We start from the raw sequence: 16,081 nt of genomic DNA, 5'->3' as shown, positions 1-16,081 counted from the left end.
GGCTCATGTGTTTCAGTCCTAGAGTAGGATTTAAACCCATGACTTTGAGGCAACCATGCTGCAAACTGACACCATAAAAAACTTACTGAACATTAACAAGCAGCGCTTGAAAAATAGGCATTTCTGATGTAATAGGATAATATGTATGTGTTATGAAAACCCCTCTAATCAACTTGTTTGGATTCATTATTTGCGTTCCATCATCTGTGTTTTATCTTCGCAGCATAATGATCAGCACAGCAGTAGCTTCAACATCCACAATGCCAAACACACAGGTGAGAATGTAGTTTACTTTCCCATTTCAATTGTGTAAAGTATTGAATTCTCTCTAAGTTAAACTGCAACCTTCAGGGAAAGGTCAGGCATGACCCTTTAGATTGGTGGATAAAAAGAACCATTAATTATTGTGAAAGAAACTTGAATCTGATAAAATCATGATTCCATTTTTATTAAACAGAATCTGAAAAACCTAAGGAGAATTCTCACAATGATGATAGCAGTAGGGATAGCCATTCATCTGAACGACACCACTCATCACATTATCACGACCATCACAGAGATCGACACCATGGAGATTCCTATCGGAAAAGTGATTCCTCGAGAAAAAGACCATATTCCTCATTTAGTAATGGCAAAGACCACCGAGATAGAGATCATTACCGATCTGATAGCAGGTAGGTTGAAGCAGTTACATACTTTGAAAGGTACCACTTCAACTATAAAATACTTTAGCTTTTGAGGATTTTTGGAGTTTTATCAGCTTTTCTTTAAGTTTAATGTGGAAAAGACTTGATATAAAATCGTTTTTTTTATTATTCAGCAGTGGGACTGCATGAAACAGTTTAGAAGTTGTTTGATGGATTTGTGGACATTTGCTTTGTGAAAGTGGAGCAATTTAGTGCTCAAAGCTTAAAGATTTGCCAGCTACATAGAAGCATAGAAGGAGGCCATTCAGCCCATCATGTTGCTATCAGTTAATATGGCTTGATATACTTCGCATCAAATGTTTATAGCATTTTTATCTTAAAAAGCGCAATGATCTTAGCCTCAACTCCTTAGGTGGCAAACCATACCATGCTTAACAATTCTAAACATTTCTTCTAACCTAATTCTCTTACTGGCCATTTCAAATTAATGACCCGTTCATTGGCACCTGAGCCAGAGGGAACAGTATTTCTCCATTTATCCTATCAAAAATCTTCATCGTTATAAAACATCTATTAAACCTCTATAAATCATCCCTGCTTCAGGAAAAATAGTCTCAAATCAGTCCTAATACCTATAGTTTCACATCCTAGTGAATCTAAGCCGTGTGATGAATTGCATTTATAGTGTGATCTCAGGGCGTCCCAATTGAATTATAGTTTAAAGTGTAATTGCTGTTGTAATGCAGTGAAACACAGCAGCCAATTTGTAGATAAGGTCCCGCAAACTACAGTGAACTTTGGTTGACTTAGCAATGCGCCATATAATTATACTTAGATCAACTCAGATTAAATGTTATGTTTTCCAATTTTACAGATACTACAGTGAAAGCAAGCACAGAAAGCTTGATGATCACAGAAGTCGTGATCACCGGTCCAGCCTGGAGGCCAGTTCAAAGGAGAGTAGGTCACATGCAGATCACAGATCTCATTCAGATCACCGATCCAGTTCAGAGCATCGATCCCATTCAGATCATCGATCCAGTTCAGAATACTCAGGCCATCACAAATCCTCTAGGGATTACAGATACCACTCAGACTGGCCAGTGGACCACAGGCCATCTGGTAGTGGGCCAAGGTCACCCTTGGATCAGAGGTCCCCTTATGACTCCAGATCACCATTGGAACACAGATCTCCCCTTGAATACTCCTCTGATCACAAAAGTACCCCAGAGCACATCTGGAACAGCCGTAAAACATAACAGAGCATGTGATGCCCTGTCTTCACCCAATGCAGCCATAAAAAAGTGAACACAGTAAATGCCTTATGTGACTTAAAACGTGCAGACAAGAGCTGCTTCTCGAGCAGCAGTATTGTTACTCCTCCTTACAGGTTGCAAGTTTGTTATCTCAAGAAGAAGATATTTTTGTATTGAGGTTAATGCTGTACTGTGCTACAATCTCTGTGGCATGTTTTGTTCCTGTTTTTTTTAAATTCAAAGATGGACATGTTTACTACTGCATATATCGGAAAACTGCCCCAAACACACTGGATCGTAGTATTCATTCTTCTCCAATCTGGACGCCTTCAGCCTAATCAACCTGAATTACGTGTTGAAGAACAACAAAATTTAAATCCATTTTAAGACAAGATTATGCAGGAACTTAGGGATGGAGTAAAATTTTAGGCTGTTCAAAAGGCAGAGGACTCTGGTTCACCTTCCAAAGTTATTTGTATTGAGTCTGTTTACATTTTACACTGCGACCATATTGCCCAGTTCTCGGCAAGCTTGAATATTTAAATTCTGTACTTACAACTGTAAAATATTTTTTTGTTGATCAATTGTGATGCCTTTGAAGATATACTACTGTAAATTATTGTAAATTTAGTGAATTGAATCTGAGCTTTTTTTCTTCTCAGGCTTTTTTGACAACTTTCCTTTCCCCACCAACTCAGGCCTTCACATCATGAGTATAAAATCCGTGTAGTACAGTTTTTAATTAATTGTCATTGATAAAATTGCTATTTAGAATGTAAAAGGGGAAAGGGAAGATCAGTTCCATTATATTTAGTCCTGTAGTGCTTTTTTTTTTATTGATAACTTGTATTAGAAATGTGTTTATTTACTTTAAAATGTCAGTGTTGTGATTGCTGTAGTAACTAAATAGTGCAGAGAAATTCCTTACAAATTCAGATGTCAGATTATAGTTTGAGATACATTTTATAAGCAGAGGGCAACTTCTTCCTCCCCTTAAGATTCCACCTGCAACAAGAACAATAAAGTGTGCTGAATTTGGTATAACACCCCTATTCTTGTTTTCCCTATTCAAATGGGCAATAATATGAAATGATGTGCTATGCATTCAATGAATTTCCAATGTATTGGTAAACTGGGAAAACTAGATGTTGTTATAATGCACCCCAATGTAAATATATACTATATATTACAAATTAAATTTACAGATAAATGTGTGGATTTCTGACATCTTTTTCACCATGCAAGAAAAATGTCAGATTTGTACAAACCCAACAAATTCATAAGTCTCTCGTTCCATCCCTTTTGTTTTGCCAGAACGTATCAAAGACTTTTTAATAAAGTAATTTTGTAACTCTCCCATGCAAATGTGTGGTTCAAATTGGTAAGCATTGACAGCTGTGCCAAGTGATAATGGAGTAGACAACATAACTGTGAATAAATAATTACACAGAACTGTTATAGAGATGTACATATAATTTTATATGCAAATATATTGTGATCTGAAAAATCTGTGATCTATGCCATTCAATCTCATATGCCCCACCCCTAAATGTGTGATAATTCAATGAGAAATGATCAACACCGTTCTTTTACTTAGGCACAAGAAGTATTTTTGTAGTTCCGTAAAATAGTTACATTAATGCGTTAAAGGGCTGGATAAATGATATTCTATTACATAACATAATTATGATATAGAATAAAATGTGGGAAGGCTGTACCTCAATCAAAGGATTCTGATGATGTATTAAATGTTGAGACCAAATTTTTTCTTTGTCCCAGGGTATTGTTTGAAAGGCTGGGTAACTGATGAGTATCACAGATGTTCTTCTAATTCTAACTGGGTTATGTGTTACATGACAGTACCAACCAGTCACACAACCAATGAATAATCCATATCCTGAACCCACTGAATACTTACAAACACAAGCTGCTTTTGGCTCTTCTTCAAAGTATGTTCATCAGTAATCACGTTGAAGTAATTGTTGTCTTCGAAACAATGGACATGGATTCAGCGTGCAAAGGAATACCTCATGCTGTGAAGTAATGCAGGTTTGTGGCACAACATTTGCAATAGCACAATTTTTTTAAACTTGGCAACGGTTAAATATTTTAAAGTAGAATAAGGTAAGGGTGCCAAAAGTGTAGAAATGTTTTTTCTTTAAATATTGTCCGAATGGCTAGTGCACTCTTGGTTTTATTCGGGACTAGTATCCTCGTTGGTAATTGAAGCGTTTTGTCTGCTGTAAAATCTGTCCGGTTGATTCAGTTCTTACTGTTATTGTTCAGGTCAAGCCAAGGTACTAGGTTTGATTAGCAGAGGAACTGGAGAGGCAATGCTTCATTAGCATTGGTTGGATCTTTTGTGGAATCATGTATGTAGTACACCACCTAATCATACGATGGCTATTGTAACCCTTGGTGTAATTAGACAGGTATATGCCAGAATGACACCATGTCACAGGAATCTGAATTTAACAATAAGTACTTTTGATGCTGCAGCATTCCCTAAGTGCTCTGTTGTGGGGCAGTCTGAACAATGCTTGTTTCGATCGAATCCAGAGATGAAACTATTACCAACTGACCTAAGCTGGAGCAGCAATTGTTTTTCACTCATCATTCACAGTGCATCACTATGTGACACAGGTAGCCTGCAGTTATTTGGTGATCTAAGCTGTAGCATAAGGCAGACAGCAAGTTTAAGCCAGCTTTAAAAGAGAAGACCTCCCCAGACCCTTGTTGGATGCTGATTTTGGAGGAGTAATGTTAATGGCCTAGGAGAAGATTACCATAGAATCCATGCCATAGAAATGTAGAATACTATAGCACAAAAGGAGGCCATTATCCATTGAATCTGCACTGGTTCTTTCAAAGAGCCATCCAATTAGATCCACTCGTCTACTCTTTCCTATCTCTGGAAACTCATGACACTTTAAAATATAAATCTCCGCTGAAATTAAGTATTGAATTGTACCAAACCAAAGAATTTATTCTGAATGTTTAATATCACACATAGCTAGGTCACTTCCTGATGGAATGACAGTGATTTTCAGCATCTTAGTAGATTTTCTAACAAATTTGTGTTCAGTATTATATTTCCCAAATTTTACATTGCAATTTTTTTTTCCCATCTAAAAGTTAAGATGCATCCAAAATTTCTGAGTCTCTTACAGCATGAAAGTGAAGTCTGAATAAGCGACTGCAAAACAATAACATTATCTCAGGGATGCCAATTGAGATATCTTTCCAGATTTGATGTATAGGTGCCTACATTTCTTAGAAGCGAGCAACACGATCTGAGTTTTCACAAATAATGCTATCCTTAGTATCTCAAAATGAGTTTCCAGACCTACAATAAATACAATGTTGAATTGTAATTGAATTACATGTATTTATTGAGTTCTAATTGATCTTGCATGAAATTGCTTACTGTCAAAAATGGAAAAAAATCATTTCTGCTCTTTTAAACAATCTGATTGTCTAAACATAGAAAACATGCATAAAGGTATGCATACAGAAAGGGAAACAATGTCAGGGGCACAGTGCAAGGAAAGGGCTTACACTTTCCATTTGTCTTTTAATTGCCTAGAACTGTCATCACCGTACCCTCCACGCTATTAAGATACTTAGGATTTCTGTGTTTATCAACAGGTTACATTTCTAAAATCATCTCAAAAAGGGACTTCTCGCACCACTTTACAGGAAAGCAGATGGAGACTGATCAGGAGGTAGAAAGGGACAAAGTATAGGGAGGCTTCACTGTCTTTTGTTAACTTCTCTGTCCTACTTTCTGTTTGCCTCTCTCTGACTGCTTAGCTCTTGTTCTAAAATTAAACTGACCATGTTTTGTAAAATATGGAATGAATTGGTGGCAATTAATAGAAACAAGTACCTAGTGCCCTCCGACATTGACAAAACACGTCATCCACACAAACTACAAAGACCATTTGTTCCAAGAGAGTGTTTCAACAATCTTTCTTCCCAAGGATAATCCTACAATGGAACAAGGTGCCAAAGGAAATAACCACAGCCCCATCACTTGAAATCTTCAAGGCCCATCATTAGATTATTTCCATTGTTTTCATTATCAGGATTACCATCTCAGGTCATGCCTGGTTTAACTTGCGCAAATGATATGAATGTTGGCGGAATATAGATTTTAGTCATCGAAGTCGACACAAATAAAGCAGAAGCAGTTTTTTAACATCTCTCAAAACGTCTTCACCCAAAATAACTAATGCACCTTCCTAGCTGGCCCATTGGTACCAATGCAATGTGGATGAAGATGGGTTAGGCCACTTTCCTAAACTGGCACTTCAGGTGCATTACTTGTGATGTGGCAAGAGTACCAGGCACTTTCTGGGTATGAATAACAAGGATATAAAATAGGGAGTGTAGATTGCTGATCTGTCGGCTATGAATAGGCCCAAACAGTGAGGGAAGGATAATTAATTAAAAACACTGATTTTTAAAAAAATTACAAACCTCACATTTTTAATGATAAATACTTGCAAATTGCACAGTTAGATGAAGCAAATGCACATCTTATAATTCAGGCATTTATTTATTGGATGCTTACATAATTCTAGGCTAACACACTCATCTTGTGTGCTTGGATTACGTTATCTATGTATCCATTGATTTGGGGAAATGCTCAGTTTTAAATGCAGGAATCAATTCAATTAACTTTAGGAAATCTCCCCCCCGCCCTGCACTCCTCATTTCCCAGCAGCTGCAGCTCTACCTCTACATTTTTATCAGCTCTCATTATTCTAAATCAAATGTTACTGATTGTGTGATCTATGTTTAACATCAGAATGCTGGTTGTATCTTTATAATAAAAACAATCTTCAAAAAAACATTGATTATAAAACTGCGTTATCCGCAGGACCAAAAGTTTAGAGTCCGTGAATGTGAAAAGTTGATTGTATGTTGACAGATCTACAAGCTGTATTAAGGAATAGAAGCGCTGAAATATCTGTATCTGCTTCAGTGCATAAATATTTTTAAGCAGCAGAATCTTTGCAGAGGATGCAGTGTAAAAAGAAATGAAATTGCAACTTATTGGCCAAGATTCAATGCTCCAGCCTCCAGTAAATTCTGAAAATAGTATTTCCTACCAATTGTGCCTAGGTAAAAAAATCTTCAAATTAAAAATGAATTAAAGGTATGAGGGTAGATGCTATGACAAATATTTGAGGATCAGTGTAGGGTTTTATCCTGGAGAATTCCTTTTGTCAATATGGGTATCAGTGTTAGGAGTCTTGTAAAATGCTTGTGTTTGAATAACCTTGTACTATATCTCCTGAAACACAAGCATATTATGAAGAGTGCTATAAATCATACACAAGATGTATCTGGCAAGACACAACAGAAGGCTCTTCTCAGGAATCTCATTTCATATATGACCCTGCAAAATCAAAGAAAATATATGGCTTTAAATGAGGTTATTAAAGTGCTGGGTGAAAGGTGGTGACCTCATTTCTATTGCCACCTGAGCCCTTTTCTGAATGCTCAAAGCTTGTCATTTCAGGAGTAAATGTGAGGAGAGTTTCGCAGTATAGCAGTTCTAGTTTGCCACTTTAAATTTCTACAAAGATTATGCATTGCAGCACCACAGTGCTCCTAACAGGTGAGCACTGAATGGGAGATGATAATTATGTCTTAGCACTCTTCCACTCTGCCAATAAGATTAACTCAATTACAGCTGGGTTCAGACCTCCAAGTCAGGTGTGTGAATATGATGCACCATCCAACTTACTCAGACCAGACAAGATTCAGTGAAGTGCTTTGGAATATTTAATAATATATGTGAAAGCAAATTGTTTATTTTCTTTCATATCTGTTAATTACTTTTTAAATAATTATTTTATAATTTTAATTAATTATGACAACTGTTACAAAGACAAAAAGCCTTGTCATACATGCCTTTATATCATTTGAGCAGCTTCTTGCCTCATTCCAGGGGAGCAATTGAAAGACTAATCCTAACAGAATAATAGATGTAAATTTTCATACCTGGGTGGCTAATGATAGTTACGCTTTAAGTTATGCTGATAATTTTCAAAATGAGTAACAAGTATGGATGGGACTGATAATCTAATGTATTGTATTACTTTTAAAGAACCCTTGACATGTTGAAGATACCGTAACAATTCTAGTGATATGATATTGCTGTGAAGGTGTTAAAGATTTTTATAAAATCTGTGACTCCCAAAAGATTTTCTGCTCACTGTTGGATTCTGTTTCCAATCACTAAAAGTTGTGCCACAGGTTAGCAAGGGAAAAAAAATGAAAACCAAGCATTAGGCTTCATTTCTAGAGGGATAGAGTTGAAAAGTAGGGAAGTTATTGCCAAACTAGCATCGAACCTTACACAACATTTGGAATACAGTGTGCAGTTCTGCTCACCATATTATAGAAAGGATATAGAGGTACTGAAGAGGAAGATTTGCAAGGATAATACCAGAAACGCATGGGTATACATACCAGCAACAGGCTGGGTCTCTTTTTTTCTTGAAAAAGGCTGAGGAGTGACTTGACAGAGGTCTTTAAAATTATGAAAGAAGGGTGGATACAGGGAAAATGTTTCCACATGTGGAAGAGCAAAACTAATGGCAATCAATATAAGATAACAAGAAATCCAATAGGGAATTCAGAAGAAAGGTCTTTGGGTAAAGAGTGTTGAGAATGTGGAACTTGCTACCACGGGTAATAGTTGAAGAAATACTATAGATGTATTTAAGGTGTAGCTAGACGAACATGAGATGAGGGAGAAGGGAATAAATGATTATCATAGATTTAGATTAGAGAATATGGGAGAATGTGCTAGTTGAGCATAATTACCAGCATGGTTTGATTGGGCCAAATGGCTGTTTCTGTGCTGTATATACTATGTAATCCAAACCTTATTAGCAGACATCAGAGGTACAGCTTGCTGCTCCTGTTCTATTTAATTGAGGCACTTAATCTGAGGCCCAAGGCAAATAGTGCAAGATACCATTAAAGTTGAAACAGTAAGTGACAAGGTAAGATTGATCAAGAAGTAGTGGTCTGATGGCACAAAACAGGCTTTATATTAACTGCAGATTAGGGTGATATAATGTAAACAAGAAAAAGAATCATGTCTTTTAAGCTGCTGGAATGTGCATCAAGCAAGTGTCAAAAATCAAAATTTCCTGTTTGAGACATTGCTGGAAAATAAATTTTCCAGGGCTCATTTATTTGTAAGCTATGATGGTACATGCTTCAAATAGAGAAAATAATTCTCTCAAGTTATTACCCACAACTGAGTTACAAATTCAGCTATAAACATATGCCAAAGCATTAAGCAAAAGCAGTATTTAGAGGCAAAAGTTTGTCAAATCACAAAAACAGACACCAGATAAATTTGTCCTGGGTAGTGTAGACAATGCCTTGTACATTGAATGACCAGAAGAATTATAAGTGCTTAGTTATTTGTATCCTAAAAGTTTTTATTCATCATTAATCAGAATTCGCTATTATCAGCTCACTCATCTGTGTGATAATGCTGTGGTTTCCAACAACCACCACAAGGTGCTAACCTATGAACTAACTACTCAAACATTCGGTCAATAGATGATCAGCGTGGTTGATCTATGGAAGTATTTTCAATATTTTCTGCTTTTGATCACGATTATATAATTCTGTAATGCAACACTTAGGAATATTTATTCCTTTGAACACTAGAAGAGATATTAAACATTTTAATATGAAAGCCTAAGATCTTTAAAAATATACAAGTGCTTGATGTCTTTGAGCAATAAGCGATTTAGCTTGAGTCTGTCCCTTCATTGAGTGTGATCAGGGCTGATCTGTGGCCCAAATCCACATAACTGCCTTTGCCTCATATTCCTTAATATATTTGATTAACAAAAATCTATCAATCTCACTTTAAACTTAACAATTGATTTAGCATCAATTGCTGTTTGCAGAAGAGAGTTCCAAACTTCTATCACCCTTTACACGTAGAAGTGTTTCCTAACTTCACTCCTGAAAGGTCTGGCTCTAATTTTTAGACAAATCAGAAGAAATAGCTTCTATCTACCCTATCTGTCCCCCTTAATAACTTCAATCACATCGCCCCTGAACCGTCTAAATTCCAGGGAATACAACCGTAGTTTGAGTAATCTCTCCTCATAATTTAACCCTTGGAGTCCAGGTATTATTCTGGTGAATCTACGCTGCACTCCTTCCAAGACCTATAAACCTTACTAAGATATGGTGCCCAGAACTGCTCTCTCTGCCCCAGACATTGTCCAACCAGAACTCTGTATGTTGTTATTTTGTTGGAGATAAAACTACCTTTCCCTAATCAAATCTATATTTCTTGGCAGCTGTAGTCTGGTAATAAATACAGCTTGAACACATTTGAAAGTAATTCGGTTTAAACATGTTAATAAATCCTTCGCAATATTAAACCCCTCCTTCAACCTAATTTCACACCTTCATTTCTTGATATTTTGACCTGTGCGTACAATGTGAGTGTAAATGGATGAATGTTTTCCTTTTATATCCAGTGTCAGTATCCAGCATTTCCAAAGCATGCATATTAATAGCAGAGTGCCTGAACAAAGTCCCTTGACCACAGGCCATGTTCTACCTCACTATGGCATCCAGGGGTGACCCAACAACAGTTTTTGCTGATTTGTTCACTGTAAAAGCCATGTATACACCAGATAAAACAATTGCATTTCTGTGCCAAGAAATTAAGTACTTGGAATCTTCTCATCATTCCTTGGTTTCTAATGTGCCGTTAGGAGGAAGAATGAAATAGAGGGAATATTGGAGAGCAAGTTAACCACCTAGCAACTGGCGAGGGACACCCTCTGGAATAAATAAACGATGTACAACAAAATATCCAATTAAGTGAACATTCTTGTTTTAAACAATTTTAAATTTATTTGACCAGCTGCATAGCTGGAATTCTGTCAAACGGAATGAAAAAGCCAGAGTACAGCCTAAAAATTGTGTGTCTCAGTCTTCTTGCTTTTGTTTCCCTTTTACTAAATTGTATTCCTCCTTTCATTTTGGATTTAGTCTTCCCATCTTTTGATCTAATTTTCTCCACTTCTCTTTACAGACTGGAAGCAGCAAGAACTTGAAGGTGCATTAGTCAGATGGAAATGGAATTAGAAATGTAAGGCTGAGGGCAAAGAGTTTGAAAGGGGACAGATAGTCAACAGTAAGTTAATATTAACATTAATATTAATGTAGTCCTTAACCTGACCTGATAACAGCAAATGATTGTTGCGCATTATTGGATTTCCCATCCTACATTCACCTACTGGGCTTATGTTGACTGTCCTCCCAAAAGTGACACCAGAATAACTTGTATCTCATCAATTATAGGCAGGAGTGGAAAATAATTTATTCCAACTGGGATATATTCCACAGATGTTTCAGTAACATAATTTGCCATTTTGTGCATCCTCTAACATAACTAGCCACACTTTCTGGACTTCCACTTAAAAAGGAAACATTTGCAGGACTATGGGGATAAGGTAAAATCAATATATTACCCTTTGGAACTTGTACCTTTTAACATCACTGTTTTCTTACGTCACTTAGCCTGGTGCTGGTCTAAAATCAGTGACATCCATTCGGCTGCTTGCTGGGAAGTGGGAAGATGGAGTTGAGGTAGATCAGCCATTACCTCACTGAATGGTAGAGCAGGCTCAAAGGGCCTAGTATTTATGTTCTTTTAAACTACATTTTACAATTTGAGATGGTAAACAGTGGGTTCACAAATATGGAAAAGGTTTGCAAGTTGAAACAACCTTCAGGTCTGGACACTTAAAGTCACTCTATTGTAATATTTTTCTAACTTTCCTCGCCAAAAAAAAAAATCCCCACAGGTTTGTCAGATGCTGGCATAATAAAGTTACTCAAAGCTAATTATTTCAACTGCTGCATACTTTGGTCCTAGTAAAGTTATCTACTTATGAGTGTGAACATTTAGATCAGAAAACACTTCCCAAATAAATCACTGTTTTAGAACATTCCTGGTGAAGGAATAAAATCACATCACTAAATCAGTCCCTTCATGTAAATATATATTGTGTTGCACTTATCAATTTAATTCAAGAAATAGACACTAGACGTATACTTCCTAACAGAACTTTTAATGCATGTTTCAACAGCATGTTTGACTTCAATAGCAATTTTAAATATACAAACTTGCAGGTTTTCCACTTTGATGAAATAGTAATGGTAACTGAGACAAAAGCAGGTGGTGTAAAAGCAACTTGGTGAGGCTGGTCTTACTAACCTTACTGGAATCCCCAGAATTTTAGCACAAAAGAGAAAAGACAGGAAAAAAAATTGGGCCTCAACATCGATTCACAGCTGATCTATGACTCCTATTCTTTGTTTTGTAGAGAAAATACACACATGGTAAACATGCTCAGCCAGTGCAGTTTCCAGCAATTCAGTTAGACAGCTACATAATAAGCAAAGTCATCACAGCTCATTTCTAACTCGCATAGGCCCCATTAATACTTTTATCCCACAAGTATGCCTTAAAGGCGAGCCTTGAAATTACTCGTGTTTATTTTGCCCAATTCAAAAAAAAAATCTGGACAAAATGTATGGATAAATCAGCCTTTTAAAAGCTTCTGTAGGACTTTCCTAAAATAGAACAAGGAAGACTGCATCATCACACAACATCTTCGAGGGGGTTCCTTTTTGTATCTTAGATGCCAAGTGATAGCAAATCATTACAAGGGAGTTGAGAGTGTGAGCACTGGAAAATGAAGCACTTATCAGATGCATTTAATACCATCTGAATCATCTACAAGTCCATCTACGGTAAAAGCTGCATTAAGTCATTCAGACATATGTAAGAACATTTATTTTGAGTATATAAAATTTTGATGAGACCAATTTGCACACAGCTGATTTTCACTTAGCCAGATCTCATTCCCAACTAAGTTGCCCTGAAAAGACTTATAAATCTGAGAAGCCAATATATTAATTCACCACTGCTATTCTGCACTGTTTACCAACATTACGGAAATATGAGAGAGTGCTAGAAAGATGCAAAGCACATTGGTGGTGCAATGACGAGTGGTAGGACTAAGTTTGCAGCCATGACTTTTTCAGGCAAATATCCACCTGCAGTTATCACAGCAGTGAGGTGGCAGCGAGTGATGAGGAAACAGTTACGTGTACCCAGACTGTTCGTCACACTCTTAATAGTAAAATGCAGTTAGGCCAAGATCTAACAGCAACTTTGCTGAACCTCGACCAATGAAACCTTAAAAGACAAAAGGAGAAGATCTTATTTAACAGAGCTATATGTCTCTATTACTCTTAAGCAGCAAAAGTCTGAAAAGATGGTTGTTGTGGAAAATACCCAAGAAAACACATTTACTGGTTTGGAAAAAAGTTCCAAGACAGAATTTTTCATAATTTCAGTCAAGCACTAAATTTCTAATTTTTCCTTTTTTTTGTGGGATGGGCAGAGGGGACGGGTTTCTCAACACATGTATTATAAAAGGCATTTAACACCCTTTTTAAAATCACAAATTAGCTTTGTAATCACTGGTCACCTGAACACTGAAGTAACTCAAGTGCAATCCACTAGGTGGCACCACTATCACAGCAGAGTGAACACATTAGAAATAGCACAGAATTTGCTCTAGGTTCTTCTAGCAGGACATTTTGTTTATAAATAAGTTAACTATTTACATATTTAGGCAATTACACTTACACAAACAGTTATCTATTTCGTACCCTAGAAGCACATCTGCGAATCCTTCTGAGGCTGTTTATCAAACTTTCTGATTTGACAGGCAGCAAAGTAAATTTGAACACATTTAACTGGTAGCCATTTTAAGTGTCAATAAGTAGAAACATAAAGTGCCCTTTGTAACAACAGACCCTACTGCAGGGATATCACAACTCATACATAACTTGCAAAAAAAACTTTCAACAAAAAGTACATAATACTACAACCAACTTCATATGAACTTACATAACAAATTACACAATATGTACAATCTTATGTTTACTCAGGATTGCCATCCCATCATATATACTGTATATACATATATACTTTTCTGAATATATTATAACAATATATATTTAATATTTTTTATAAACAGAAAACCTACAAAAACACCATAACAAAAAAAGAAAACAGTCCAACAGAAATGTTAAATAACACGTTGTTTTGGGCAACACTGCTGCTTCTGGGGAAAATATGCCACCGTTCTCTCTTTGGGTGCAATGTCTCTAGATCTTGGAGAGCACTGTAAGCTGCTGCTGTAAAGTTTGCATCTCCAGTTGTCAGAAGGTCAAACACACAAGAGTGAAAATAGACATCTTTTACTTGGATTTTCTCATGGCATTTAGCCGTTGCAGTCTCTAATGTGTAAGCACCTTTTGGTGGGGTCTGGGTGTGGTGCAGATGGTTTGGACTATTGGCTGGAAGAGGGAGATGCCCACCTTCATCAATACGTTCATTCATTGGGCAGCCACGGACACAAAGCTGCAGTCCCTGGCTGTCATTCTCAGACAGGGCCAATGCCTCAGGCATCCTCAATGCAAAGGTTAAATAGCGTCCCACTTGGCGCACTATCACGGTCATTCCTATGTATTTTGCGTGCACCTCCACGTGTTTACCACTGACTTTCTCGACTATCCACAGAGTCTTTATCCAGCCATTTCCCACTGTTGTACCATCTATGAATGCTGCAGGCAGATCATCTGTCATCGCTTGGTAAACCTTCTGATCTGTACAGTCATGATAGGTTTTAAATATGATGGTTATCTGAAAGAAATGAAACCATGCATACTCAGTTATTCTGTGTCATATCTATCAATATATACTAAGCAAATCACATCTTAAATGTCCATTACTGAAAAAGCACTTCATAAATCCACTTGCTATTAATGTATAGTAGAGGCAGCTACTCTATTTATGCCTGTGCATGTATTATTTGTGTTTAAATGGATGGAATATACGGAAGACCCAAAATCTGTCACTATGCAAGATTTTTGTTTAGAATTAAAAGTTAGGGTGCCAACTGTCACATGAACAATCCCACCAATCTCAATGCTTCTCCCAAGTTAGGTAAAACCCTAAGCACTGAGCTGGTTTCTGTCACTGCTTGCAACTGTGAAAACTTGTAACAGACAACATGCCCTGTGAACACGCAGACTGACTTACTGCGCAGATTAAGCTTCAATAGGGCATATCTGACTGACAAACTAGCAACAATCCTCGAATCTGAGGAATGATTTTAATGAAGTATTTTTTGCCTTCAGGCCGTTGTTTATTTTTGTGTATAATTAGTGGCGGAATGTTTATATAGCCATCTATATAGCCATCAACACAATCTGATCAAGGCAGCTCCTTTAAGGCCAATACACACAAATCAAACTTCTCTATTTAATTCTGTCATCCAGGTGCGAGACATGGTAAAATACTAACTAATGCCCTTTAGGACACAAATGCTCTAATCTAACCATTTACAGTTTTGTAATAAGATTTTTGTTTTAAGCCTACCAGTAAAGTAAAAGCTATGTTTGCTTCAAAGTCTGATGAACATTAAGAGCATTTTTTGCAGGGTCAAAGCAGACAATCATATACATTTTAAGTACCGCAAAAATATTCAAACTGCTGCTGTCTTCAATCAAAAATTCACTTAAATATATGTACTACATTCACATCAAAAATTCTATAATGTATATCATTGCATGATTATTTTTGAAGGTATTTTTTTTTACAGTACTTCTGAAGCAAATCTGGAAAGCTTTGGTCATGCATAAAAGGCACAAATTCTAATATGCTAATAGCAGATCTTGATTAACTTTATCCTAAAAATATGATAATAGCAGTAAGTGGAATTAAACATATCACTGATTATATAGTGTACTCATTAGCAAATTGATCAGTACAAAGTCTTTTGACTAACATTTCCTCAGATCAAAAGGTATAAACAATGCAAAGACCGCCACAAAAAAACAAAATAGTTAGACTTTCAAGTTGAGTGGAAAGAAACTCCTGAAGTGGTAAATTATATGGAAGTTCATCGAAATGCATCTGTTAACACAACAGACACAAGAATTAAAATACATCTAGTTAGACCATGTTAGCATCACAATGAGTTCATATAACTCAGTGTGAAAGTTCACAATTCACATGTCACAGCT

The 16,081-nt window shown here is 36.5% G+C and overlaps 2 protein-coding genes across 7 annotated transcripts in view; one reads left to right on the top strand and one right to left on the bottom strand.

The window, feature by feature from the left end:
• chd1 (chromodomain helicase DNA binding protein 1) overlaps positions 1–3,665 on the top strand; it is a 222,532-nt gene extending 218,867 nt beyond the window's left edge. For all 4 annotated transcript variants that reach the window (XM_078565773.1, XM_078565765.1, XM_078565793.1 and 1 more), the window contains 3 exons: positions 224–275; positions 458–674; positions 1,522–3,665. In XM_078565773.1, the coding sequence (XP_078421899.1) occupies positions 224–275; positions 458–674; positions 1,522–1,906 (654 nt within the window). In that variant the 3' untranslated portion in view covers positions 1,907–3,665. The remainder of the gene's footprint in view (positions 1–223; positions 276–457; positions 675–1,521) is intronic.
• Positions 3,666–12,028: 8,363 nt separating this feature from the next.
• rgmb (repulsive guidance molecule BMP co-receptor b) overlaps positions 12,029–16,081 on the bottom strand; it is a 217,091-nt gene continuing 213,038 nt past the window's right edge. For all 3 annotated transcript variants that reach the window (XM_078565802.1, XM_078565811.1, XM_078565819.1), the window contains one exon: positions 12,029–14,696. In XM_078565802.1, the coding sequence (XP_078421928.1) occupies positions 14,034–14,696 (663 nt within the window). In that variant the 3' untranslated portion in view covers positions 12,029–14,033. The remainder of the gene's footprint in view (positions 14,697–16,081) is intronic.

Source organism: Cetorhinus maximus, chromosome 2, assembly GCF_964194155.1.
Source record: "Cetorhinus maximus chromosome 2, sCetMax3.hap1.1, whole genome shotgun sequence".
In the NCBI taxonomy this organism is placed as follows: domain Eukaryota; kingdom Metazoa; phylum Chordata; class Chondrichthyes; order Lamniformes; family Cetorhinidae; genus Cetorhinus; species Cetorhinus maximus.
The sequence above is the reverse complement of the archived record's forward strand: the minus strand, read 5'-3'. Positions and strand labels throughout refer to the sequence as shown.